We start from the raw sequence: 26460 nt of genomic DNA on the forward strand, positions 1-26460 counted from the left end.
GCAAAAAAAAAAATTTGGCGGAACTTTAACCCTAATTTCTCGGCTGCTGCGAGGAGAAAAGATTAGAACAAATTTAACCTTGCAGTCTCATGGATCTACCGGCCCGTAATATCTTCATGTGGAACTGCTGCTCGTCACATTCTGTCCCATTTTCACTTGCTCCATACAATGGGTGAATGTTTGCAGCTGTACTTCCAGATTGGTTGTACGGTTAAAAGCAGGCTACAGTGTGCTGCGATCTATCAGATAATTTTCTCTGGTTCCTCCTGTAGTACGTATTAAGAAAAAATTCGTTAATGTGACCAGCAGTTGACAGGTTGCGCAGACTGCCTAGCGTAACGTTACTACCGCTTTATGGATTCAGCCTAGTACAAGCATTGGCAGAGTTGAGGTTGTGGAGGGGCTCTTCGGCATTGCAATATTCAGGGTCCTAGATGGGAACCCTGACAAAAATTAGAAGCTGCCAGTACGCAAGTGGCACACGAATCCTGCCATATGCAGCAGGTGCAGATTCGAATTAAACAAAGCCACATGGTCATCTGACTTATTAGACTACAAAGTAATAACAAGCGTGAGTGTCGCAACGCCAAGTCCCCCATTTGGGTCGAAGGTCTCCTAATTCGTGAAATACGGGCAACTGGAAAGTCGGTTACCGTAATTGACTGCATCTCCTCTCCTTGCTATGGTCGGTGTAGGGATGTGTTGAAAGTTTTTCCCCACACGCTGCAAGTGACGCCGGTAACGGAGCTCCAGATCTCGAGCTACGGCAGCGGTCTGGAGTAATCAGCGGCGAAAGGCGACCAACTGACGGGGAAAAAGCACAGTAGACACTGCCGTACCGTCAACCTCGATACGCTTCTAGTTCCTTTAGTTCAGCTCTCTCTCCAACCTTTTGTCCGCGAGAACTTTTCAGACTAAACAAATTTTATTTGTTAAAAGATTCTCGCCATGTTCGACGCGAAACAGCTCAAACGAAAAGGCGAGAACGGGAAGGACGGCAAGGTTATTCCCGAGAGCATCTACAACTACCGGCTGTACCGCTGCGCCATTTTCGCATCCTGGGCCGCGGTCCTCTGTGGATATGACTCAGGATTCATCAGCGGAACTATAGTCCTAGACTCTTTCCAGGAAGAGTTTGGGTTTGAGTCGATGTCGCAGTCCACAGTGACGACAGTCAAGGCCAACATCATTTCCCTGTTCCATGTGGGCGCCTTTTTTGGGTCCCTACTCATATATCCTGTTAATTTCTACCGAGGACGAAGAATCGGTCTGATTATCGCTTCGATCCTAATCGTCATGGGATCTGCGATCCAACTAGGTGCAAACCACACCACGGGGCTTGCCCCGCTATACGCTGGAAGAACGATTCTAGGTGTTGGCATAGGAGGCATCAGCAACATTGCTCCAATGTACACTGCTGAGATCGCACCGCCAAGCATCAGAGGCCGTCTGGTCGGACTTTATGAGCTTTCATGGCAGGTAGGTGGTATTGCGGGATACTTTATCAACTACGGAACAAATAAGCATTTGGAAGGCGATCTCAAATGGCGGGTTCCCATTGCCGTGCAATTGATTCCTGCTGGAATATTTATGATTGGATTGGCCTTCATCGTGGAGACTCCTAGATGGTATTTTCAAAAACATAAGATAGAAAAAGGGATAGAAGCGCTGTCATATATTCGGAAACTGCCACCGAACGATGATTACCTCAAGTATGAGACTGCGAATCTGCTTGCCGAAGCAAAAGAAGCAGAAAAAAAAGTTGGAGATGGTCTTCTCGCCCCGATCAAAGCAACTTTCACTAACAAAAACCTCAGATTCAGACTGCTGCTTTCCACAAGCACGTTTATTCTGCAAAACACTTCTGGTATCAACGCGGTGAATTACTATAGTCCTACACTGTTCAGTGCTATTGGTGCCAGCAGCACCTCGTCTGCGTTGCTGTCGACCGGTCTCTTTGGCGTGTTGAAAGGTGTGGCGACGACTTTCTGGGCTTTCTTCCTCATTGATCCGCTTGGCCGTCGACAGTCGATGTTCATCGGCTGTCCTATCTGCATTTTCTGCCTCTTTTTCATCGGGTCTTATATCAAAATCGCAAACCCCACCTCGCATTCCGGAATGGACGCCGGCGGAAAGGCCACCATGGCAATGTTCTACATCTGGTGTATTGCGTACTCGATTTCGGTGTCTGGAATTCCGTGGGTCTACTCGTCAGAGCTTTTTGACCAGAGTGTCAGAACTTTTGCTCAGGCCTGCGCAGCTACCTCCAACTGGTTTTGGGCATTTATATTTGCTAGATTCACAGGAAACATGGTGAACAGCATGCACGCTTACGGAGTGTTTTTTTTCTTTGGCTCGGGAGTCGTGGCGACGGTCATTATCTTCTACCTCTTCTACCCCGAAACATCGAACGTCCCTGTCGAAGATGTTGGACTACTCTTCACTCCAGGGGTGCCTGCATGGCGAGCCCGTAAGTATGCCATGTCTGTGATCGAGCAGCGGAAAATTGAAGCCGTCGAGGAGTCCGACGTGGAGGTGCTCCCTACCGACATCACCAAATCATCATCTATCAGCGCATAATGTATTTAACGACTAAACATTTTCTAGATTCTCACGGAGAGTTTGTGCGGCATGCCCCACAGGAGTATCCTCCAAAGGTATTCCGGTCCAGTAGCCAAATTGGGCGGCGCCCTGGTATATCACGGCCTCCCAGCCTGGAATCACGTTCCAGCCCTTTTTCTCAAACTCGTCATACAGGAGTGTGCGAATGATGGGGTGGTAACACATCTCTAGCACCGAGCCCTTGGTGGACTCGATGAAAACGTCCAGTGTGGCCTTGGCCAAATTCTCTTCAGCTGTCTGAGGCTTCATGTTCGGCACCGCCAAAACTATGAACTTAGGCAACTCTACGCGACGTGCCTCTTGCGGAGTCCTCAGATGGATGATTTCGCCCGCAAAGCCGTTCTCCTTCATACTCTTAGCCACAGTTTCTACCTCGTGTGCAAATCTGTTGATGACGTAAATTTTAGGGCATGCGAGATACATGTGGAGCGCATATATTGCTGCTCTGCAAGCTCCGCCGGCGCCATACACGAGACCGGGCTGCGCTTTCTGACACTTGTGCTTTGCTATCTCGTTGAACAAGAACGAGTCTCTAACGCCGATGATGTCCGTGTTGGCCCCCACATACACTGTTTGGCCGGTTCCGGAATTTTTTCGTGCGAAAACCGTGTTGATAGATCCAACAACTCTGGCCTCCTCCGTCAACTGATCGACAAGAGAGCTGAATGTCACCTTGTTGGGCATAGTCACTGCACACCCGATCATTTTCCCCGACGCGAGCATTTTGCTGAAGGCATCGGCGTCATCTGTGTCGAGGAGTTGGTACTCCCAGTCAAGTCCCTTGGCCGCAAACATGGTGTTCAGCAGCAGCGGAGCCTTGCTGTGTTGTGTTCCCTTACCGAAGAGGTAGACAATGTGTTTTTCTTTATGCAGAACATGCCATGGCCGCACGGGCACGAGCTGATCCTGAGTCATTTTCGCTCGCTCGAGTACAAATTTCACAGAATTTTTCAGCTGTTGTAGGGCAGTGCACGCTTATGCAGGACCACAAGAAGCTGGATAAATTATCAAGTCGTGAGATTATCGAGCGCCCCAGTTGCCATTTAGCGCAGCGAGTGCAGGAACAGCGTTCCGTGGCCACACACGTGCTCTTTTATTGATGGGAGCGAAACAAGGAAGGGGGAAGGGTTGGAGCAGGATGTAGCACCAGGACAAATAGCAGACCCTGTGTGGCAAGAAAACGTTGACCATCACTGAATACCGATCATTTTCCAGACCCTGTCAAAAAATGCCGTTTGGAAGCTGAAAAAAAACCTGCATCAAAGATGTGGCTGTTTGCTGTGAATCCATGGCTTTGACACTTGCCAGAGATTATAAAATGGTGTCCCGGGACGGCCTATGTGTCTATCCACAATGTCCAAAGCCGACTTTGGCAACAGCGAGGAGGAAGGAAAATCCGTTGCCAACCTAGAGACTGTCAGCATCGTGCCTAAAGACTCGGCCAGCGAGCTCTTCGAGGTCGATGACACGCATCTGAAAAGGACCCTGAAAGACAGGCACATCGGCATGATTGCGCTGGTGAGTGTTTTTGGTACAGGCTTGTTTCTCAGCAGTGGAGGAACACTGGCCAAAACAGGGCCTGTCGGTATCCTCATTGCGTACGCCGTCATTGGAACCATTGTGGGCCTAAACCAGATTGCTTTCGCTGAGGTGGCAGCTTTGGCTCCCCTCACGGGATCCACCATCAGACATTCAGAGATCTTCATTGATGAGGCTGTCGGCTTTGCCTATGGCTATCTTTCGCTCTGGCAACACCTTCTTCCAGGAGGCCTTGTTTCCGCAGCTCTGATCATTCAGTACTGGAGCAACCTCAGTCCTGCTGTGTGGATCAGTGTTCTGGCAGTTCCAATTGCCATCACCAACCTGTTTTCGATCAGAATATACGGAGAAGTCGAGTTTGTGTTTGCGCTGCTCAAAATCTCTCTCATTGGGATCCTCGTGCTTGCTGGTCTAGTGCTGGATTTGGGAGGAGTCCAGGGTCAGCAAAGACTTGGTTTCCACTACTGGAAAGACCCTGGCCCATTTGCGGAGTTTGTCAAGACCGGCAATACCGGTAGGTTCATTGGTTTCTGGGCTGCTCTGTCGTCGGTTGTTTATTCTTACGGTGGAGTTCAGGGCATTGCGCTTTTGGCTGGTGAGACCAGAAACCCACGCACAAACATTCCTCGTGCCGCCAAAAGAATTCTGTACAGAGTTGTTGCTCTTTACATGATTGCAGTCTTTGTTTTGAGTTTGATTGTGCCATACAACGATAAGAAAATCGCCGTGAGCGATGGAACAGCATCTCACTCGCCATACGTGGTTGCATTCGAAAGAGGAGGCATCAAGGTGCTTCCGCACGTGGTCAATGCGCTCACGCTCACGTCGGCATGGTCTGAGGCCAACGCAGGTATTGCCAGCTCTGCCAGAGTCTTGTTTTCGCTTGCGGCAAAGAAACAGGCCCCCAGAGTTTTTTTGAAGACCAGCAAGCGACTCAACGTTCCATTTGTGGGCGTCGTCTTGGCTTTACTGTTCCTTGCTCTGTCCTATATGAGTATCGATAGCACGGCAGCCACAGTTTTTAGCTGGTTCCAGAACATCACCTCGTCGAATCTGCTGCTTGGCTGGATCCTTATTTCTATCTGCCACATCAGAATGAATAGGGCACTGAAAGTCCAGGGATACAAGAGATCCGATCTTCCGTACCACAACAGATTGGCACCTGCCGGAGCATGGATCTCGCTTATTGCGTCGGTCGTTCTTCTGCTGACAGGTGGATTCACCACTTTTATCCACGGAAACTGGCAGACCTCGACATTTGTGTCTGCTTACTGCTCCCCATTGCTGTTTGTGATTTTTTATCTCGCTTGGAAAATTACCAAACGCACTCCACAGATCGACCTCCAGGACATCATCATTCCCGTCTTAATGGAGGACTACAAAACTAGACCGGAAAATGACGTGCCTCGAAAGGGCATATATAAATTTATTTCTCTGTTGTGGAGTTAAAAAATAACTTTATTTAAAACTAGTGCTAAATGCTAGTGATATAAGTTAGGCAGCTTTCGGGAAACATTTGGCTCGTCAAGATACGCAACTTCCTCATCGGTGAGTTTCAGCTTGATAGCGGCTAATGCGTCGTCAATTCTCTCGACCTTGTTGAGGCCCAGAATAGGATTGTGGTCTTTGGCCAAGCACCAAGCTATGGTCACGGTGGCCATGTTCACCTTGTGTTTGTTTGCCAGCTCCTCAACTCTGGAAAGCAGTAATTTGTCCTGCTCGGTAATCTGGGTCAATCCGAAGAAGCCAGCCGAGAAAGGTGTACTAGAACGAGGGGTAGTGTTGAACATCTTATCGAATGGCCTGGCTAACACTCCTCCGGCGAGCGGTGAGAACGGAATAAGTCCAACTCCAGTCTTCTTGCAGTACGCAATCAGCTCGTCTTCCTCCTCTCTGTAGAACAGAGAGTAATAGCTCTGCATAGAGATAAACTTGGTCCAACCGTGAATCTCGGCAACGTGCTGCATTTCAACAAACTGGTACGCTCTCATGGCAGAAGCTCCGATGTATCTAACTTTGCCGGATTTGACAACATCGTGCAGCGCCTCCATTGTCTCCTCTATTGGTGTGTCTGCGTCGAACCGATGGATCTGTAGCAAATCAATGTGAGTGCCAAGCCTTTCGATACTTTTATCCACAGAGTCTAGGATGTTGGTTCTGGAAAGCCCGTGTCGGTTGATGTACTCCGATCCTTCGACCGTTCCCGGAAGGAGGATGTTTGTGTCAGGATCCGACTCGTTAGCAGGGAAATAACATTTGGTCAAGATCACAACAGTGCGTCTGTCGATGTTGTATTTCTTGAGAAACTTTCCAATAAGGATTTCAGAGAATCCATTGGAGTAATTGCACGATGTGTCAAAAGTACGAATTCCGCTGTCGTACGCTTTCTTCATGATCGTGAACACTTCGTCCTCATCTTCCAGCACAAAGTCGAACCACGACTTGCGCCCATAGGACATACATCCTAGGACGATTCTGGAAATTTCAAGGCCGGAGTTTCCCAGCCGGGTGTAGAGGTCTTCTGGAATGGTATCCCACTTGAACGAGTTGAACTTTGGTGCCATGGTAGAAAGAATGAACGAAAAACCGAACGAAAAACCGGCCCTTTTATAGGGCACAGGAAATTCCAGTCTCTGGGCTTTATACCTTTATGTCCGTTGCTGTAGGGGTTAACGGAAAAGGCCTCATGTAATACCACTTGCTAGAAGTACCTGAGAGTGCATAAGAGCTGAATTTGAAATATTTCAAAAATCACAGCTCCGTATTTACCCCGAATCCCGTTAAGTTTGGTGGCTGATTAATAAGCTTGACAAGATAACGTCACTCCTATTTCCCGACCGTACCAGATTTAGGTCCTTGCCAGAGGGCTCAATTGCAGTGCTGCCGGAATACTAAACACACCACAGAGTGCGCCTGCGAGCCAGAGCTCGCAACGAAAAAGTATGCCACCACTGAGAACAGGGCTCCACGAATTGCGCCCAAAACAGAAGCCAGCCCTGTTTTTGGGCCACGAGCCTGTGCTATGAAGAGTTCTCCCGCATATGCGTAGAGGCAGCCATAGTAGACGTTCATGAAGAAATTGTAGCAGGGGAAAAGCCAGCATCGCAGGCCGGCGTGCGCACGGTTCTATACCCAAACATGATCGCCATGGTGGCCATGCTTACAAATAGCATGGCATAGCGTCTGCCAAAAGTTCTCACAAGTAGTGCCGAGTAGATCGGCCCGAACTTCGGCATCTTATACGACAGCGTCGACTTTCTGTACACGATGTAGCTGGGCGCCGCCGTGCAACTCGATGTCAATGTAAAGTAAGTTGTAGAAGATGCTGGACGAGTAGTTCACCAGCAGGTACGGAAACACGAGCGAGGTGGTGGAGTACGCGACAATTCTGTTCTGGTAGAGAATCCACACGTGTTTCTTAACAGCTGCGACCATTTTGTCCGGCTGCGAGCCCTTCTGCAGCCAATAACAGTCAGAGCAGAGTTGGCCGCATGCCAGCAGCTGTTTCTGCGTGAGAAAGCATGGACGGTTACTTGCGGGAAATTTTCAACAGAGACCAAAAACTTCAGAGTTTCATCTAGCCGCAAAACACAATAATGCCGCTGTTGGTGTACAACGTACCGACAGCTACTGCTGTATTGCACGAAATCCCCCAGTAGATCAGGATATTCACTATTTGTCCTATCCTCACAGCATAGCCATCATGGTGCTGACACTTGAACGGCACATATTCCATGAGTTGGTTGCCACCGGCACAAGAGCTGGCCAGCACGTTGAAGAAAGTACGTGGCAAAATGGTTTATTTCGCTGGTTGCAAAGCCCAACGGCGCGGCCAGATTCAGCTTTCTGCCAATACCACTACCCCACTATCCCAAAACGTAACCCGCGCATACGGTCGGGCTGATGGTGGGGTCGTGGGCTCGAAATTGCAGAGTATTATACGAATGAACCGATGACTGGATGAGCTCTAGCTACGCATCCACTTGAGTAGCCATAGCTGGCGATGCAAGGAAGCCGAAAATGTACTAAGTGAAGCCAGTCTCATCAATAGTAGTAGTGATCTGGGACAGCTTCCAGGCCTGCACAGGGTGACCATGGCGTACGGTCGGGACCTGCTCGACAGTGACGATTGTTTTCTCTTTGAACATAAGATAAGAAAATTTCTTATTTGCGGAATCAGTAACTTTTTATATCCGCCGGCTGCAGCAGCCTGTCGGAAAGCTCTGGCGGGTCACGGGACTTTTTTCTGTGGCATAGAGTAGGGATATGAGCATAGTACGAGGCCAGGTTTGTGTGGGTGCAGTGCGTGGTTCCCTACTTGGCGAAAAACAGCCTGCTACGTTTCTCTCTAGAAAGTCCGCCGACGCAAATTACACCGGAGCATACGATGCAGAGAGGACCGTGCAAACGCGTTTACTTGTTTCCGTTGGAGGTCTTCCCCAGTGGCATGTCCGAGAGTCCCAAATGATAAGATCGCCGGCCTTGCACGAGATCTTGATCTCTTCACATCCGGGCTCTGAAGACCACGCCAGCTGCGGAGAAGCGGCTCAAGGTAGTCGTTCTTCTCCCAATCAGCAACAGTCCTGAAAAACTTCTCAAACAACTAAACCGCCGTCGGAAGGGCTGTGGTCGCTCAAAGGAGAGCATCAAACTGAAGCCATTGGAGGACACAGAAAGCTGGCTAATACCCCAAAGATGCGCGAATACATCGATAATGCCCTAGTCAAGCCGTGCTTCCCTGAACACTTTTCGTGGTTGAGTTTGTGGCTGCTGTAAACGTTGCCCAGCACGGAGGCCAGAATTTTCGTTGTCTATGACGCGATTTTGTCAAATTTAACGTTGGAGAGTGTATTTACCAGCCGGAAAGCTTCCTTCTGGTACTACAGCGCGCAGTGTCGTGGAGTAGCATTTTTGATCATGACGTAGCCGTTTCTGAGAAAACCGTCGCGCCAATCGTGGGGTTGAGTGGCGAATAGGTGCCCAGTATGGCCATGAATATACCCGGAGTCCTTGACGGGGACGTAGGTGGTGCCCTTTCCGTCTGTGATGGACATGCGGAAAAAGATACTAGCCGGAGATAAGGTCTATCACGTGAGCGGTGGAGTTTTTTGAATCCCGAGGGAGAGATAACGGCTGTAAAAAAATTATCATCTTGGATAGATAGAGTTAGGAAGGTCGAAACGAGCTGAAGAAAATTATTATCTTTATCATATTTTTCCCCAGAAGTCTCTATTGCAAAATCTCCAAAATGCCCAGGGATAAGAGAAGCCGCAAAGGCTGTTTGACTTGTCGACAGAGGCGGGTGAAATGTGACGGTAAGTGATGGATTTGGGATCTAACTCAAGAAACTCACCCACGATGCAATAACTGTGCGCGATTAGACAGAGCTTGCACTTACGACAAAAGGGTGGTTTGGGAACAGGATGCATTTGTGAGAGGGATTGCATTTGGTCGGTCAGAACAGTATAAAAGGATTAAACAGCAACAGATCGGAAATGCAAACGAGGGGCTCGAACAAACTCTTAGTCAGCGGGTAGCATCCGAGTCGGTACCATGGCTACCTTTGCAAAACGCGAACACCTTATTCATTAATCTAACGCAACAGGATTTCGTCAATATCATGGAGCGCGATGATGCACTATCGAGCATACCTGACCCAACACCGAAGCAACCTCATAGTCCGCAGGTATCACACTCATTTTCTAGCACTTTGCCGACACCGTCGGAAGACAGCTTTCTTTTGGGAACATTACAAGAATTGGAGTGTCCTTACTCGATAGGCTCGCCCAGCGAGTTTGTGGTGGAACATAAGAACAAATCATTGCTTGCAAACCTAAAGCCTCAAGAACGCGAGCTTCTTTTATACTTCATCAACTCCATTTGCCCTGTTTGTGTGTGTTATCCAGAAAAGTCTAAACTATCGTCACACCCACTTGAATCAATTGATTCGTTTCGGTATAAGCTGAATCCCGAAACAAACCCTTACCTTTATCTAATTGTTCCACTGGCGGCAGGATCAGCAATGGTGCTGAATTCGATCCTGGCCGCTAGTGCATACCAGTTATTTCTGCTAGGAAAGAAAGAGTTTGAAGAAATCTCTGACAGTTACACAAAGCAGGTGCTAGGGGAGCTTCCACATGCCATTGGAGATATACATAACATGGACGAGGTTCTTGCAACCATCATAATGCTCTGCTTCAAGGAGATTTCCTCAAACTGCGGGTCTGGAGCTCAATGGACCACGCATCTTGCCCAAGCAAAAGAATTGCTGAAAGAAAATAGAATGCGCACTAATGAGAGTCCGGTATCTAAATTTTTTACACGGTACTTTATCAGCCACGAGGTGTTGGGAGAAACGGCCTGGGTTGGGGAAAACCATTCAAACGACTCCGTGCCTCTTCCAAGACTACCACAACCAATTTTCGATGACCCTCATTTGGAAACACTTCGCAATGATGGAGACACCCGAATTGATCTCGTTCTTGGTTGCAGCCCGTATCTGATCTCAATAATTCATCGAATTTCCATGCTTGGTAAATGCTATGAGGACTTGGAGCTGGAAACATCACAAGCTAGTCGCGACGCAATTGAGGCAGAGGTTTGGATCAGACGCGAACATCTGCATCGAGAAATCGAGGAACTCTGCCAGGAATTCGAATCGACTCCGGAAGTTAATGATGAAGACGCACACTATATTGAAACAATTGCCGAGATAAAACGCCTAACCGCTATCATCTACTTATTTGCTAGGATCGACTTAGAAGCGTTTTACCAACACGACGGAATAATCTCAAAATCCTTTCATAAGAGACACGCAGATACACAGCAGATTTCTAAACATATTGTGTCTCTGATGAGGTCACTCCCAGACATCTACATGACTCTGCTGTGGCCGTTATTTGTCATCGGCATTGTGTCCACCGTCGCCGACGAAGACAGATGGTTTGTTTTGAATGCATTCACCACTTTGCAAAAGAAAAGAGAGCTTGGAAGCGTCCGAACCGCTTGTTCTGTTGTCACGAGTGTTTGGAAGGAGAAAGATCTGGGGTGTGACCACGTACGTTGGAGAGATATGATTCGAGGTAAAGCAAGCACATTGAGTCTTGCGTAAGTTAGTTGCTAATTTGTCCAATCGCTTAGCTCATTGAGGTCCTTGATTCTGTTTGAGCCACCAAACCTCCCTTGGAGGTTGTATATATCTCTTCCCTCGGCAATCTCTGGTCTCCAGCGCCATGCTTTGCGATAAGTTTCTGGTAATCCCGATTTTCCCTTCATAATGAGGTCGGATATGTAGTGGCCAATTATGGGCATATACTTGAATCCTTGTCCAGAATCTCCGGTTGCCAATACAAGGCCCTTGATGTCAGGATGCTCACAAATCAAGAAATGACGATCGGGTGTGTCGGTGCACCAGCAAATTTTGGCAGCATCAAAGGGACGCGTGCTGATTTGGGGAAATACCTGCTTCAAAAACCCTCTCATTTGCTTTTCCGCTTCCACGGGGATCTGGTTTCGATAAAGGGGCGTCGAAATATTTTCAGTGCCGTCTTGGTTTATGTATCCTGGAAACTCGTTGCAAAACTTTAGGATCCCATTTTCGTCGGGCTCAAAAAGGAACCCTTCATCTAGGTTCAAAAGAACAGGAGAGTTTTTCAGCGCTTTAGCCTCTTCTGAGGTAAGCTTTATGTGACCCACGGTCCAGCATTTGGCTAGTAGTTGGCCTTTAAAATTGAGTAATTTTGTTGAATTTGCTCCAGCACATATAACGACACGATCAGCTTTCAAGATTGATCCCGAATATGTGCGAACTCCGACACAATTGAGCCCTTCCATGAGCAATTCTTCGGCAGTATCCTGAACAAAATGAGCTCCCTTCTGCTTGCATTCTTTCCAAGCGTTACTTAAAGCTAGTGCTGCAAATGTCCATCCGCATTTACTCTTTTGAAAATAGCCTTTCCAAGATTTGAATCTGGAGTCAAGATCCAAAGATTTGAAGTCATCTGCAAAATCTCCTGTCCATCGAATCAACTTGGCAAAATCCTCTGGTGTTTGCAATTTGTCAATATCTTCTCCCTTAGAATTGAGACGGTTGTAGCGTTGATTGATTTCAGCGACAGCAGCATCTCCTGTAGCACCGTACACTATACCCACTTCGTGGAATGCTGGCTCGTATACGGGATCAGATCTCCACAATTCCAGAGCTTCCAGAGCCAGATCAGAGTGAAACTCGTCACTTACAGTTGACTGGAAAATTTTGTTTAGGTCATTGCCTGCAGCAAGAGGGGACGGGATGGCATACGGGTCGAGGAGGGTCACGTTTTTGTGGCCTTTGCGAAGTAGTTGCAGAGCTGTGGAAAGACCAAAAGTACCGGCGCCCACAATTAGAACGGAGGAATCAGGGCTGATCATGTTAACGATTTCAAACTCGAGCAAAAAAGCCTCTTATACATATACTTTTCTGGTACCAGACATATGAGGGTACTGATAAGAATTTGGAAAAAAAGAAGCTCGAGACGAGCTGAAGTTGGAAATTTATTTCCCTGTCTGCATAAACTGAGATTATAATTTTTTAGGTCGGATTTGTAAGATAAAACTAAGTAGTATAGAAAAAGTGGCGCTGCTGTCTATCTGTGTAGTCAAGCATCTTCTCATCCTCAACCCCCTCGATAGACACGTCCAGCGTGTCCTCTGGAATTTTCTCGAGAGCCTTTCTCTTGTTATGGTTCATGATCACACACGTGCCCCAGTAGAGAGCAGACAATAAGATACACACGCAGTAGGCGACAATCATCGAGATGAATCCACCAGTGTATTTGGGTGCCTGGTTGCTTCTGAACGTTTGTGTACCCGTAATAGCCCCCCCACAGTAACCAAGGTAGTTGAAGCCATATGTGACAGATTTTTTGGTGCTTCCAGAAGTGTTTGCTTGAACGCAGGACATCATCACCACATATGGTGCAAAGTAAAAGTACATCAGGTAGAGACCTAATAGTTGAGGACCAACCTTTTTTTGGTCAACTGCGTAGAGAATGATAGACCCAATAAGTGGAATAATCAGAGAAATAACAGAAACCAGGCATCTCCTGTTCTTCCAGCGAGCTCCGAGCCAGGTGAAAAAGAAAGTTGCGAGAGAAGCAATGACACCAGTAGGAATACCCATAAGAGCAGATTTGACAGGAGTAAAACCAAGGTTGTTAATGATAATAGAGTTGTAAGTGCTCAGTCCACCATTAGGAATGTTAATACCAAAGTTGAAAAGCATAATCAAGTAGACTCGCACGTCTAAAAACGCCTCCTTGACTTGCTCCCATTTCCATGAGCTGTTCTCAACACCGGTAGCATTTTCAGCAACACGTTTAACCATAAAGACCTTCTCGCGCTCGGTCAAGAATTTGGCGTTGATTGGAGAGTCTGGCAAGAACCAAAAGATAATGCAGGACCACACGAAAGAAATAGAACCAACCAGGAGGTAGATATACTTCCAAGTAGGTATTGCGCTGCCAAACGTTGTGGCAAGAGCAGACAGAGCTCCATTGATCACTGACGATGCAAACATGAAAATGAATGCCGTGCGGTGAGGAGATTCAGATTTCAGATAAAAGCTAGCAATCATCAGCGAGCAACCAGGAACAATCGCACACTCAACAAGACCCATCAGGCAACGAAGAGTAGCAAGACCAATAAACTCATGGCACGCACACAATAAAAGCGTGGATGCAGACCAGATTATCGAGCAGGAGGCAATAACCTTGCCGATTCTGAACCTCTGCAATAGATAAGACATCGGCCACATCCCGACGAGAGAACCTATGAATACGATAGATCCCAGCCAGGAGTACTGCTGTCCAACCAGGTTGTTATCGGTTTTGAATCCAAAGATTGCGGCCGTACTGAGAGACACTTTGTCAACCGCACCCATGGTAGCCGTGAAGAAGAGTGTTGGGAGTAGAATCAAGTCGGTCTTCCTAATGGCCCATTTTTCCTCGGCTGGAGTAAGCTCTTCAAACTTACCGCTATGTTCAGCAAGAAATCGAAGAGCTTTGTCTGCACTAGGATCATCAACGATTGATTTTTGAGTGGTGACCGCCAAAAAGGCATCTTTTTCAGGCAAATCAGTCGAAGTCATTTTGAAAAAGTGATAAGCGATGAAGGGCAATTTGTCAACTTAAAATACTCATTGTCAGTCCGGGGAAGCCCAAGATAAGTGACTCGATAATGTTAGTTGGTCATCTGAATAACGAAAAGAAATTATTTCCAACGATCGCGTTAGCTCGTCTCGACCTGCCTCTGAAAAAAACTGATTAACCCGCGCGGCGCTATTGATTTCCCCTCGTCACGAGCTGCCCCCTTATCTCTAGCTATCAGCTTTATCAGCTTAAATATATTAAATAATCCAGCTCCTGCTTTCACACTTTTTGTCTATTCAATATCTACACCATGACTATTAATGAGACAGGAATCAGTATAGCTATTGATCGTGGTGGAACCTTCACCGACGTGATATACAAATTCGGGAAGAAAGAAGGCACGTTCAAGCTTTTATCGGTTGATCCTTCAAATTACAAAGATGCAAACATTGAAAGTATCAGAAGAGTTTTAGAACTGACATCTGGCAAAACCATACCCAGAAACCAGCTTCTCGATACTTCCTCCATTTCCTCAATTCGTTTAGGAACCACAGTGGCCACCAACGCCCTTCTGGAACGCAAGGGGTCAAGATGTGCTTTGGTGACTACCAAAGGATTCAAAGATCTGCTTCATATTGGAGATCAATCACGGCCAGACCTGTTCGCGCTTAACATTGTGAAGCCAGGTGTTCTCTTCGAAAAGGTGGTGGAAGCAGATGAGCGCGTCACTATGCCAGCATTTTTGGTTGACCCAACTGGCTATGATGCACGTGATCTTCTGGATGGCCAAAAGTATGTTGAAGGCAAAACAAAAGAAGTGTTTGAGATCATCAAGCCGTTGGACACTGAAAAATTGACCCGTGATCTAATAAAGTTGAAAGAGGAAGGTATAAATTCTGTTGCTATTGTTTTTATACACGGTTACAATTACCAGGAGCACGAAAAGCAGGCAGGAGAGATCGCTAAAAGTCTTGGATTTGGAAATGTTTCGCTTTCTCATGAGCTGCTACCAGTCATCAAAACGCTTCCCAGAGGGCAGTCAACGGTTGTCGATGCCTATTTGACCCCTATAGTGAAGGAGTACATTGACTAATTTTTTAGCTGGGTTTGAGCCGGGTTTTGAGAAGCACACCAGAGTCGAGTTCATGCAATCTGATGGTGGACTGTGTTCCTGGAGAAACTTTTCGGGACTTCGTTCACTGCTTTCTGGACCTGCTGGAGGTGTTGTTGGTGAGGCAAAAACGTGCTACGACGAAGACAACAAGATTCCTGTAATTGGGTTCGATATGGGAGGAACATCAACAGACGTCTCGAGATATGCGGGTGAGTTTGAATTCTCGTTTGAGTCAATCACCGCTGGGATAAATATTGCTGCTCCCCAGTTAGACATCAACACTGTCGCTGCTGGAGGTGGTTCCATTCTTGAATATGTCAATGGTGTGTTCAAGGTCGGACCTGAGTCAGCTTCTGCTCATCCAGGACCTGCGTGCTACAAGAAAGGCGGACCATTGACCGTGACGGACGCTAATTTATTCACAGGTAGAATTTTGCCCGAGTTTTTCCCCAAAATCTTTGGTCCGGGCGAAAATGAACCTTTGGACTATGCCATCACCAAAAAGAAGTTCGAGCAACTAGCGCAGATCATCAACGGAGACAATCCGGGCTTCCCCAAAACTCCTCATGAAATCGCCCTTGGATTTTTGAAGGTTGCCAACTACCAAATGGCAAAGCCAATTAGAGAGTTGACTGAAGCCAAAGGGCATGACGCATCTGCTCATTCTCTGGCCTCCTTTGGTGGCGCTGGAGGACAGCACGCCGCATCAATTGCCAAGATTTTAAAGATAAAGAAGGTACTCATTCACAAGCACTCGTCCATCCTATCCGCGTATGGTATATCTTTAGCGGATGTTGTCAATGAACAGCAGATTCCGTGTGCAAAAGTTTATTCTGAGACCGCAAGAGATGAACTAATCAAACAAGCGGAAAAGTTGAAGGAAAAAGCTCTCATGGAGCTGAAGGCTCAAGGTGTTAACTCAGAGACTGTATTCTCGACAGTTTACCTTAATATGGGCTATAAGGGCTCGGATACCAGAATCATGGTTGCACGACCAGAAGATGATGATTTTCTATCGGTGTTTTATGAGACCCACCAAAGGGAGTTTGCTTTCAATGACTATGACAAACCTGTTTTGATTACCGATGTCAGAGTTAGAAGCACTGGTAATACATTTGGTGAAACAAATGAAAGGTCTCCATATAAAGACTATGCCTCAGTTGCAAAAGTTCCTGTTGAGTCCGGAGTTGAAGAAAAAACCACTCCTGTTATTTTTGACGAGGGTGCTCTTGATTCCAAAGTGTATCTTTTGGAGAAGCTCGCCCCTGGAACTGTGGTAGCTGGTCCAGCACTTATTTTGGATGAGACACAAACCATAGTGGTAACTCCCGATGCATTTGCCACCATTCTTCCAAGACATGTGGTTTTGGACGTCAATGTGGAGTCCAAAAGTCAGGTCAGCACCGACTATATTGATCCCATCCAGCTTTCGATTTTCAGCAATAGATTTATGTCTATTGCAGAGGACATGGCTCGTACACTGCAAAAAATAGCTGTGAGTGCCAACATCAAAGAACGACTAGACTTCTCCTGTGCTTTATTTGACAATGAAGGAAACCTGACAGCAAATGCCCCTAATGTGCCGGTCCATCTTGGGTCCATGTCTAGCGCTATCAAGTACCAGCTTGAGTATTGGAATAGTGACCTTCACGAAGGCGACATTTTGTGCACAAATTCTCCAAGCGTCGGTGGAACTCATCTTCCGGATATTACAGTGATTTCTCCTGTGTTCTACGAGAACAAAATCCAGTTTGTGGTCGCAGCCAGAGCACACCATTCGGAGATTGGTGGATCGTCTCCTGGGTCGTCGTCGTCCTACGCGAGAGAAATCTACGAGGAAGGTGTTAATATTGAGACATGGAAAATTGTGGAAAAGGGAAAGCTAGATTACGAGGGGCTTGACTATCATTTTAACGTGGCACCAACTAAGTATGGTGTTTCCGGAACAAGAAACATTGATGATAACATTTCAGATTTGAAAGCACAGATTGCAGCAAACCAGCGCGGTATCAATCTTTTGAAGGAACTGTTCAACGAGTATGGAAGCGAAACTGTTTTATTCTATATGCGAAATGTGAAGAAGACTGCTGAAATGGGAGTGCGGAAATTTCTGATGAAGTTTGCTAGGGAAAACGCTGACAGACTGCCGTTGAGGGCCGTTGACTTCCTTGACGACGGAACACAAGTGCAGGTCAAAATTGACATCAACCCACAAGACGGGTCAGCTGTCTTTGATTTCACTGGAACATCCCTTGAGTCTTACAGCAACTTGAATGCTCCCAAGTCTGTCACAGCCTCTGCAGTCATCTATGTTCTCAGATGTCTGGTCAATCTTGATATCCCACTCAACCAGGGCTGCTTAGACCCTTGTACATTGGTTATTCCAGAAAACTCGCTAATCAATCCGAGCAAATATGCTGCTGTTTGTGCAGGTAACGGCATGACCTCGCAAAGGGTTACAGACTGTTTATTTAAGGCCTTTGGTGTAACCTCTGCCACGGGAGGTTGCATGAACGGACTGAACTTCGGGAGCGGGGGCCAGAACGAGAAAGGAGAGCTTGTCAAGGGCTTTGGATACACGGAGACAATTGGGCAGGGCAACTGTGCAGGCATTGTGGAACAGGACGGGGTCAGGGTAGGGTTCGACGGATTCTCGGGGACGCAGACCAACATGACGAATACGAAGATCACAGACCCGGAGATTCTGGAGCAGCGGTATCCCTGTGTTTTGCTGCAGTACTGCATTCGGAAGAACAGTGGCGGTCGCGGAAAATGGAACGGGGGAGACGGTCTGATCAGAGAGATCCAGTTCTCGTCGCCTGTGCACGTGTCGCTGGTGACCCAGCGGCGGGTTTTTGCTCCGTGGGGCATCTACGGGGGCGAAAACGGGAAGCGGGGAGAGAATTATCTCGGGCGCAATAGGGGCGGTGTGATCCAGTGGATCCAGCTGCCGTCGCTTGCTGAGATTGCGATCCGCAAGGGGGACATCGTGAAGGTACTGACCCCTGGGGGCGGCGGGTTTGGGAAGGTGGATGACAGCGATGAGCAGTGGGGCGTGGGCCGTCCGAGGGACAAATGGAAACACGTGCCGGCGTGCAGTGGGACGGTAGGCCAGCTGAGGAGCGCGCTGAACTCGTCGCAATGAGCGCGAGGGGGATGGATGATATAGAAGGTGTAGTGAATGGAGAGTTGCAAAGTACAGGGTGTAGGTGGTAGGTATGGATTGAAATCCATCCAGCCGCATGACCACGCATCTCTACTGCGTAAGAATTGTCGTTCCTGGCGAAAAAAATGTTGATAAGACTTGAATCCAATATTTAGTGCATAGGAGTACGTAGGCTGTTTTAACTAAAAGTGTTGCAATGAACGGACGATGGACAAAAAAGAGCAAAGACTTGTACGCAAAACAAGGAGAAAGAGGTCGGCCGGCTGTTTGTCTTGTAAGTCTGACAGTGATTGTTTGATAAATATTGACGTTAACAATCCATCAAGGTCGTAAGAGGAAAGTGAAATGTTGCGAGACAAAACCAATTTGTTCAGCCTGCAGCCGTAGCGGATATACTTGTGTCTGCGCGAGAATTATCACGGAAACAACACGTTTCGGACAGTGACATACCTCAAACTGGCTCTTGAAGTCATAAGAAGTTGGCCAGCTATTTCTGCAAACATTAGAGTGAAAGAGCCGCCTCCTTTAGACTACTTGGATGATATATCGAATCCTGTGGTTGAAGAGAAACAGGTACCATTAAGATCCACTGATAGAACACTGTTAGAAAGTTTTCTCTTCAACTACTCTATCATTTTAGTTCTCTGTCAAAAAGAATGGCTATTAGAGCTTGGATCACCTTTTGATATTTTCAACGAGTTTCGTCCATTTTTGAAGACCCCTCTTTACCAGTGTCCCGTACCCTGGATGAACAATCCCATGGTGGGTGTTGCACTGTGTGCAATTGAATTGGTTGCAAAAGCTGGTTGGCTTTGGCACTATTACCTATTTAATCCACAGCATGAGGCACTGGCTGTACAGGTTCATAGTGCAGCCAAATACTTTATTGTGCCTTTGCTTACAACAGATGTCAAGTTTGTTCAACCGAAACATGTGCGAAGAAGACTTGAGGATAGCTGTTGCACAGCTCGGATTATGGCGAAGGCTGTCTACTGCCTGCTCACAAAACTTCTTTACCCCAGAATGGATGCCAGCAAAAGACCTGGAAAAGTTGGCGTTCCATTCCCAAACCTCTTCGATATGCACATGGTCGTTTGCGGTCATACGTACGTCAATGATTCATCAAAAAGATCAAAATTATCTCATGTGGAGAATCGAGAATTTTGCTTCTGCCCTACGAATCTCCTGCTTTTGGCTGTGGAAAGCTTTTTGAACGGTACATGGGGAACTAAAGGTAACCCTGGCCAGGGATGGATCGTTTTATTAAAGAAAAATTGTTTTAAGAAAGTGATGTTCTAGAACTGAACTACAAATCTCCAAGACATCCGCCTGGAACCACAGACTCGGCATAGACCTCTGCAATGTAGTACAGGTAACTGTCAACATTTCTGGTGGCAAAGGTGGCATTATTCTGCGCCAAGTCTAAGATTTCGTCGATCTCCTCATAGTACTCTTGGATATACTCCGTGTTCATAGCAGGAAGATGGAGGTAGCGGTGCAGCATGTCAATTCCACCATAGTGCTTTGGAGTAGTCTCAACAATCGTGCCATCAAAGCACATTTTCGAGAGAGCAACTCTTTCCTGGAAAAAGTATGGGCAAAGCACGTTTTGAGACTCTTCATAACTGTACCCTCCCCAGGTAGGGTTAGGATCACACTTGTCGGAGATGTCATCGCAACGCCAGCTGATTTGATCCTTGTTTGCTTCAACAAGATAGTCGAGCAGACCGATGACCTCGTAGATGCTTCCGTCACCGAACCATCTCATAAAGATTTCGTCATCTTTACCGTACTCCATCAGACGGTTTCTGGCGAAGGCAGCCGCCTCCAACGAATCTTGTAGATGAGCATTGATTATTCTAGTGTAAGTCTCATTGCAAGTGTGAAGGATTGGGGCAAATTGAGGGCTTGACCAGCCGTATGCACCGCTGAGTGATAACTCTTCAAGTGCATTTGTGGAGTTGCTCGCGTAGAAGGTGGCTGCAGCAGCGTGCGTAGCAAGTAAAACGGAAGAAGTGAAAGAGAATCTCATGCTGGATATCAAGTTTGGTATATGCTCTCTACTCAGTGCGATGCTAAGGTGGTATCTTGGACGACCTTTTATAGGAAATATGCCCGGACTTCAGCTACGACCATGGTGGTTAGATGCCTCGAGATATGGTGGTCTTCGGCTGCAAAATCTTGACTTTCTCGACCTCGAGGCGCCACATTCGTTACCGTACATATCCTCTTTAGACAAGTCGCAGATTTGGTTACCAGAATAGGTGCAAAAGGCAATACTTTTGCACCGCAGTGGTAAAAAAAAATGCATCTCATAATGCCTGTTCAGTTCGCTCTTCAAACAAAATTTTGCGGGGCCAAAATGCAACTCTCGACCCTGCATAGTACAAAATGGACCCTTTAATTTGAAGGTCTTTCCCAAAATGGAGAAATTAGGTGATGCGTTTTGGTGCATCTGATGACACAGCTGCAGAGCTTCACCTCATCGGTAAACTAGAAATACTTCTGGAAGATGCTGCTGCCCTCCGGACGTATGGTTGGCCAAGAAAGAAGGTCATGCTACTTTATTACAATATGAATTGACCAAGACTAAAATTTTGGGTCAAATTAATCTAGAGTTTAATTAAAATCTAAAGACGAAGAAGAACTGAAAATTTTGTTTTGAAAGCCTCGAGACGGCCATTAGAGGTCACCAAGACATCCGCCTGGAATAACGGCTTCAGAGTAGACCTCAGCAATGTAGTACAAGAAGCTGTCAACGTTTCTGACTGCGAAACTGGAGTTAGTCTGGGCAACATCAAGGATCTCGTCAAGCTCCTCAAAGTACTCGGCAATGTAACCGTCAGAGCTCATGTATGGAACATGCAGGTAACGATGCAGCAGATCAATACCAGCATAATGCTTTGGACCAGTGCTAACGATGGTGCCATCGAAGCACATGTTTGCAAGAGGTTTCTTGGAGGTGTAGAACAGATCGCAGATAACGGTCTCTCCTGGGGCATCCTCACGGTGGTATCCTGGGTAAGTAGTTGGGTTTGCAGCACACTCTCCGTCAATGTCGTCACATCTGTAGAGAAGACTGTCCTTAGAGGCCTCGACAAGCCAGTCAATGGTACCGATGACCTCGTAGATGCTTCCATCTCCGAACCATCTCTCGTAGATCTCATCGTCCTTTCCGTACTCGGTCAGACGGGCTCTGGCGTAGGCAGCAGCCTCCAGAGAATCTTTGAGACCAGCGCGGATCATTCTGGCATTAGTCTCGTTACAGGTGTGGTAGATGGAAGCAAACTGAGGGTTCGACCATCCAGTAACACCAGAGACGGCAAACTCCTCCAGAGCAGTTGAGGAGTTAGAGGCATAGAAGGTGATGGCGCTAGCCTTGGCAGCAACGAGAGCAACGGCGGAAATGGAGAACTTCATTATGGTATCAAAGTAGTTTACCTCGAAAGCAAATGTATTGAAACTAAGGCAATAAGGTTGGGCTTTTATATAGCCCTGATCATAACCCCGAGAACGGCCGCCCAAAAATTCTATCCGCTCTACAGCAGTTCTTCGGCACAAATTTGGAAAACGAAAAATGGTCAGAACATAACCACTATGGTAGCTTCTGTAGTTGTTTTTATATGAAATGAGGAATATCTGCAGGTACGCGATGAAAAGTTTTTGATTTTGGTTCAATTAGGTAAAAAACCCTATTTAGGGTTTCTGAATTGGTGTTATGACGGGCAGGTCGTCCAATAGGACCCATCAATCAATACAATCCGCCTGTTTATAGACCATATTAATAGCACTAGAATTTGCCCGAATATCCGCTTTTGGCAGAGTTCGAGAGCTGAGACTCAAAATCGGCATTTAATTACCGAAGAAACACTTCCTAAAGCAGATGTAGTAGTAGCGAATCCAAACAACGCGTGATTATTGCAGGGTCTTTTAGCCCTAGTCCCTTTGTTGATGCCGTCTACCAATTGACACGGTTATAACAGTACACGTTGTTTAGCAGTAGCAGTGGCGAGCGAATGGACTCATCGGGTGCTTCATTGAATGAGACCATCCGGAAAGAAGCTTAAATTGATTCTCGAAGTACCTTCCTTAGGCTCACTTTCTTTTTGGGTTTTGAAAAAATAATAGCGATATTTTCACTTGTTGATTCCGAAACGTGATGCAAGTAATTCACTCTACATATGCTGCCAAGCCTGGCCGTTGATTACCATGCTTCTACTCTGCTGAGACGTTTAGTCAAATGGTCGAATAGCTAGATTTCATCAGCGGGATCTTTGCTCGATTTAGGCATACTTATCACACTTAGTCGCTCTCGGGTGAGCCCTCTTCTACACTTTCAACGTGCTCGATATCGATGAGCTTTTCCGTAAGGCGTTCTGTTGGAGTCCTCTTAATCTCTTGGAGACCGTAGAAGATGGTATGAGAATCGAGGAATATGTTCTCAATGTCTTCAAGGGTTCTCTTGGAGGTTTCAGGATAGAAGACAAAAAGTGAATAGTTGCAACAGCGTTCGTCAAGGTGAAGACAATGTATGTCTTCCAAGCCAGATTTTGAGTCATGATCGGAGTGATCATCGCAATCACAAAATTGCAAATCCAATTCGTTGCGACACTGATTGCATTACCTTTGGCACGAAGTTGCAATGGCAGCACCTCAGCAGCATAAACCCATGGAACACAGTTCATAGCATAGCCAAAGAACCCAATAAACGTGAAGAAGAATGCAGTTGCGGCGACTGACGATTCTTTGGTACCAACACGCAAAAGGATAGTGACGAGAAGCATTGAAATACATTGTCCAGCGGAACCGGATGCCATGGCAAAACGTCTTCCCATCTTATCCAAAAACAGCGTAGGGATAAATCCGGTTGCGAAAAAGGTCAGCATAATGCAACCACCCAGAATTGTCGCGAGGTTTGAACTTAGTCCAACGTTATTCTCTAACACCATTGGCACATAGTAAACCACCAAGTTGATGCCTCCGAACTGGTTCCAGAACTGACCAAATACAGTAAGCATGATTCTAAACCGGCCGTGCATGGCATCTCTGCCCATAAGAATATCACCCCAGGTGATTTTATCGCCTGAACCTTCGATTTTTTGAAGATAGAGAATGTCGTCAATGATGGCAGAAATCCGCGGATGATCCTCTGGCACACCATTAATCGTTGCTAGTGAGTACCTTGCATCTTGTGTTCTTCCAACTTTCATTAACCACCTTGGAGATTCAGGGCAGAAGAATAACATCACAATCCCGAGTACCGCGAAAAGCATCTGAATACCTACTGGAAGTCTCCATGAAACCTGATCTGTTCTTTTGCTGCAACCGTAGCCAATCCAGTACGACACAGTGATACCAAATGCGACACCTTGAGGTTCTGCGGCCACCAGGCCACCTCTATGGTTCTCGTGGCATACTTCAGACTGATACATCGGTGTTGTACTTGTCTCAAATCCTGTTCCGAGGCCAGAAATGAATCTTCCGATGAAGAGTTGAACCACACTGTACGAGCTGCATTGCAGAATGACTCCAATGGTCACCAAGGTGAATCCCAGCCAGATGGCCCGCTTTCTGCCTAACTTATCACCGATCCAGATGTTTGCCATGCTACCAAAAAAACTTCCTAGGTTGTAGATCGCAACTATAATTCCGAGATAATTTCCTTGGGGATGGCCAAATTGGCTTTGAAAAAACGACCTCGTTCTGCACATTTGCTAATGCCTCCCTGTTCAAACCCATACAGGATAAATGCGAACATGCAGGTGACCGTCAATATATGTTGGGTTGGCTTCCCAGGGCGGAAGAGAGGGTAATACGATTGAAGTTTGACCATTTCGAGTAACTCTATTTCCCGTCAAGGCTTGCGCTCAATGCCAAACTCTGAGAAGTTGATCAGGGAACCATCCATATTTATATCTCCGCTTTCGTCCCCCACATGCGTTTAGCCTGTCACGCATTCTATACTATTCAGCCTATTTTGGAGGAGAGGGAAGTCGAGATAAATTACGTCATATTCATGAATTCTGCATGCGTGTACTTTCGTACCCCGGAAATTTCGCCCAAAGAAGTTCGCGGTGCAGGTCTGCATATTTAATAACACGATGTGTGATGTCATCAGCTTGTCGAATCTATCTTGTCTGTTTCTGATTCAAGGCTTGTAGATGTTGTTGTTTGTGATCGCATCCCAAACGCATCCAAAACGCCTAGAAAGGAAATGAACTTGAGGTAACTGGACTGCCACCTCAAAGTCATCCTTCTGAAGCCATTCTATCCAGAGCCCCAGACCACGAGGCTGCGGTGTCGGACCATAGAACTATAGATATGCTAAAATTGCCATTTTGAGAGCAATACGTCTACCGCTATCTCCAACTACCTAAATCGATGCACAGCGACAATTGCATTCCTTCACCCGACCCCGAAACTCTCGGTAGTTGCATATTACCTGATGCACGGACAAGGTTGAAGATTTTAGCGATACCTACTCCGCAACAAGATTCCCCAATCAAATGTTCCGCTTTACCCCGCTGAGCGCTGATTTTCGCGTATCTGACCTGGTTGGGGCGAAGTCTATAGGCAGACGTTGCTGCCAAAAAGGCAGGATGTATACATTTATACCGTGCATTGCCATTCTACAGTTGTCAAATCGAGTAAGCCTGCCGCATTGAACGGCATGCATATCTACAAAAATAAAGGGTTCGTTTTACATTCCCGTGGTAGGCATGCAACGCCGCACAGGACGTAACCAAAAATCCAGAGCATGTGACGTGCGTATATAATATATGACTAATCAATCTTTTCTAGTCATGTGACACTGTGTCACATGTGTAACTTACACCCTGTGACACCGATGTGCCGTCTCAGGCGTTTTCGCAAGGTAATTACATTATACTTTCATACCGTTCTAACCAGGCACCATATTAAACTTGGACCGTGACGTTCTGTTGATTCGAAACCCGTGACATACGCAGTGCTGTGTCGCCGAACATAATGTACAAACGTAAAAAGGACCGAAGTATACTGTGACCGAAAGTCTTGAAATGCCTCTATCGAAGTCTTTTTTTAAAAATAATTGAAGGTGCCCCTTGCACCTTTCGAGATTAAATCACGGCTATGTGTTATTATATCTATTTTCGTGCACCTGGCATGGAATATATCTTTCGCCAATAACTTTTGGAAGTATTGTCATGGATTAGATGTCGTCGTGCATGAGCTAGTACGTTTGGATATGCATGGTTTATATAAGCACCTGCGGAAACGTCCAATCAGATGCCTCACTTTAGTAACACCATGTACTAAAATGTCGTAGTTTTAGTGGAGGTGTGAGGAGGGGTTGCAGGATCCCCAGTACCACGAAGGTGTTTTTGGTATGATTTTACTTGATTCAAACCTTTGTTTAGAGGCTCTCTGGAGTGTTTGAAAGCCATCTTTGGGTATGAAGGATGTAACATCGTGCATGTAAATAGCATGCTGAGTTGGTTATATGCAGAGTTCATGAGGGTTAAATTCCGTTGGGTATAAATATCTCGATTCTCCTCAGTGCGTCTCAAGTCTGTGCCTAAAATCTTAAGGTTCACGTAGTTTACACTTCTTAGAGGTCCTTATATCAGAACTGTTAGTCAAATGGGTAGAATTAGCAAGTCCAAGAAAGCCACAAAGGCCAAGACAGCTACTTCTAAACAAAAAGGACCTATTCCAGTGACTTTGCTTTCTGGATTCCTAGGTTCAGGGAAGACCACCCTTCTGGAGCACATCCTTACTGCATCCCATGGCTACAAAATTGCTGTCATTATCAATGATATGTCTTCGCTGAATATTGATGCGTCGCTCATTAGAAACCATAAGGTTCATAATACGGAAGAGAAGCTGGTCCAACTTCAGAATGGTTGCATCTG

The 26460-nt window shown here is 46.6% G+C and overlaps 13 protein-coding genes across 13 annotated transcripts; 5 read left to right on the top strand and 8 right to left on the bottom strand.

Annotated features, from left to right (window-relative positions):
• Positions 1-948: 948 nt before the first annotated feature.
• OGAPODRAFT_103792 (uncharacterized protein) lies at positions 949-3572 on the top strand (the record flags this gene model as incomplete). Its single annotated transcript, XM_018353204.1, has 1 exon — positions 949-3572. The coding sequence occupies one exon, from the start codon at positions 949-951 to the stop codon at positions 2578-2580; it is 1632 nt and encodes a 543-aa protein (XP_018209016.1). The 3' UTR covers positions 2581-3572.
• On the bottom strand, positions 992-3572 carry OGAPODRAFT_78331 (uncharacterized protein). Its single transcript, XM_018356448.1, has one exon. It carries the CDS (start codon positions 3535-3537, stop codon positions 2593-2595), a length of 945 nt encoding a protein of 314 aa, XP_018209017.1. The 5' UTR covers positions 3538-3572; the 3' UTR covers positions 992-2592.
• A 403-nt stretch (positions 3573-3975) lies between these two features.
• Positions 3976-5610, top strand: OGAPODRAFT_103795 (uncharacterized protein; the record flags this gene model as incomplete). Its single annotated transcript, XM_018353205.1, has 1 exon — positions 3976-5610. The coding sequence occupies one exon, from the start codon at positions 3976-3978 to the stop codon at positions 5608-5610; it is 1635 nt and encodes a 544-aa protein (XP_018209018.1).
• Positions 5609-6742, bottom strand: OGAPODRAFT_17580 (uncharacterized protein). Its single transcript, XM_018355209.1, has one exon. It carries the CDS (start codon positions 6723-6725, stop codon positions 5643-5645), a length of 1083 nt encoding a protein of 360 aa, XP_018209019.1. The 5' UTR covers positions 6726-6742; the 3' UTR covers positions 5609-5642.
• A 273-nt stretch (positions 6743-7015) lies between these two features.
• On the bottom strand, positions 7016-9215 carry OGAPODRAFT_96135 (uncharacterized protein; the record flags this gene model as incomplete). The annotated part of the gene is made up of 3 exons (XM_018357882.1): positions 7016-7419; positions 7454-7693; positions 9163-9215. The coding sequence occupies 3 exons, from the start codon at positions 9213-9215 to the stop codon at positions 7230-7232; spliced, it is 483 nt and encodes a 160-aa protein (XP_018209020.1). The 3' UTR covers positions 7016-7229.
• Positions 9216-9480: 265 nt separating this feature from the next.
• On the top strand, positions 9481-12162 carry OGAPODRAFT_83901 (uncharacterized protein). The gene is made up of 2 exons (XM_018356744.1): positions 9481-9847; positions 10001-12162. The coding sequence occupies exons 1-2, from the start codon at positions 9782-9784 to the stop codon at positions 11270-11272; spliced, it is 1338 nt and encodes a 445-aa protein (XP_018209021.1). The 5' UTR covers positions 9481-9781; the 3' UTR covers positions 11273-12162.
• Positions 11028-12570, bottom strand: OGAPODRAFT_96137 (uncharacterized protein; the record flags this gene model as incomplete). Its single annotated transcript, XM_018357883.1, has 1 exon — positions 11028-12570. The coding sequence occupies one exon, from the start codon at positions 12568-12570 to the stop codon at positions 11281-11283; it is 1290 nt and encodes a 429-aa protein (XP_018209022.1). The 3' UTR covers positions 11028-11280.
• A 177-nt stretch (positions 12571-12747) lies between these two features.
• Positions 12748-14239, bottom strand: OGAPODRAFT_17583 (uncharacterized protein). The gene has a single exon (XM_018355210.1). The coding sequence runs from the start codon at positions 14078-14080 to the stop codon at positions 12755-12757; it is 1326 nt and encodes a 441-aa protein (XP_018209023.1). The 5' UTR covers positions 14081-14239; the 3' UTR covers positions 12748-12754.
• Positions 14240-14598: 359 nt separating this feature from the next.
• Positions 14599-18547, top strand: OGAPODRAFT_83904 (uncharacterized protein; the record flags this gene model as incomplete). Its single annotated transcript, XM_018356745.1, has 2 exons — positions 14599-15360; positions 15401-18547. 2 exons carry the CDS (start codon positions 14599-14601, stop codon positions 18545-18547), a joined length of 3909 nt encoding a protein of 1302 aa, XP_018209024.1.
• Positions 18548-18743: 196 nt separating this feature from the next.
• On the top strand, positions 18744-19867 carry OGAPODRAFT_83905 (uncharacterized protein; the record flags this gene model as incomplete). The annotated part of the gene is made up of 2 exons (XM_018356746.1): positions 18744-18842; positions 19038-19867. The coding sequence occupies exons 1-2, from the start codon at positions 18776-18778 to the stop codon at positions 19865-19867; spliced, it is 897 nt and encodes a 298-aa protein (XP_018209025.1). The 5' UTR covers positions 18744-18775.
• Positions 18744-20873, bottom strand: OGAPODRAFT_17584 (uncharacterized protein). Its single transcript, XM_018355211.1, is given in 2 exon segments — positions 18744-19773; positions 19785-20873. 1 exon segment carries the CDS (start codon positions 20598-20600, stop codon positions 19875-19877), a length of 726 nt encoding a protein of 241 aa, XP_018209026.1. The 5' UTR covers positions 20601-20873; the 3' UTR covers positions 18744-19773; positions 19785-19874.
• Positions 20874-21180: 307 nt separating this feature from the next.
• Positions 21181-22001, bottom strand: OGAPODRAFT_78338 (uncharacterized protein; the record flags this gene model as incomplete). Its single annotated transcript, XM_018356449.1, has 2 exons — positions 21338-22001; positions 21181-21198 (listed from the first exon to the last, which is right to left on the bottom strand). Exons 1-2 carry the CDS (start codon positions 21986-21988, stop codon positions 21181-21183), a joined length of 669 nt encoding a protein of 222 aa, XP_018209027.1. The 5' UTR covers positions 21989-22001.
• An 812-nt stretch (positions 22002-22813) lies between these two features.
• Positions 22814-24434, bottom strand: OGAPODRAFT_17585 (uncharacterized protein). Its single transcript, XM_018355212.1, has 3 exons — positions 24304-24434; positions 23054-24271; positions 22814-23027 (listed from the first exon to the last, which is right to left on the bottom strand). The coding sequence occupies exons 1-3, from the start codon at positions 24399-24401 to the stop codon at positions 22871-22873; spliced, it is 1473 nt and encodes a 490-aa protein (XP_018209028.1). The 5' UTR covers positions 24402-24434; the 3' UTR covers positions 22814-22870.
• Positions 24435-26460: the final 2026 nt, after the last annotated feature.

The sequence above is a fragment of the Ogataea polymorpha genome, assembly GCF_001664045.1.
Source record: "Ogataea polymorpha strain NCYC 495 leu1.1 chromosome Unknown OGAPOscaffold_7, whole genome shotgun sequence".
In the NCBI taxonomy this organism is placed as follows: domain Eukaryota; kingdom Fungi; phylum Ascomycota; class Pichiomycetes; order Pichiales; family Pichiaceae; genus Ogataea; species Ogataea polymorpha.

Coding starts and splice junctions, on each gene's coding strand:
- OGAPODRAFT_17585 (XM_018355212.1), bottom strand. CDS start 24,401: ATGGTCAAACTTCAATCGTATTACCCTCTCTTCCGCCCTGGGAAGCCA. Junction 24,272..24,303: donor TTCGCATTTATCCTGTATGG/GTTTGAACAGGG, acceptor GCAAATGTGCAG/AACGAGGTCGTTTTTTCAAA. Junction 23,028..23,053: donor GTTGCAACTATTCACTTTTT/GTCTTCTATCCT, acceptor AACCTCCAAGAG/AACCCTTGAAGACATTGAGA.
- OGAPODRAFT_78331 (XM_018356448.1), bottom strand. CDS start 3,537: ATGACTCAGGATCAGCTCGTGCCCGTGCGGCCATGGCATGTTCTGCAT.
- OGAPODRAFT_17580 (XM_018355209.1), bottom strand. CDS start 6,725: ATGGCACCAAAGTTCAACTCGTTCAAGTGGGATACCATTCCAGAAGAC.
- OGAPODRAFT_83901 (XM_018356744.1), top strand. CDS start 9,782: ATGGAGCGCGATGATGCACTATCGAGCATACCTGACCCAACACCGAAG. Junction 9,848..10,000: donor AGCAACCTCATAGTCCGCAG/GTATCACACTCA, acceptor GCAAACCTAAAG/CCTCAAGAACGCGAGCTTCT.
- OGAPODRAFT_17584 (XM_018355211.1), bottom strand. CDS start 20,600: ATGAGATTCTCTTTCACTTCTTCCGTTTTACTTGCTACGCACGCTGCT.
- OGAPODRAFT_17583 (XM_018355210.1), bottom strand. CDS start 14,080: ATGGGTGCGGTTGACAAAGTGTCTCTCAGTACGGCCGCAATCTTTGGA.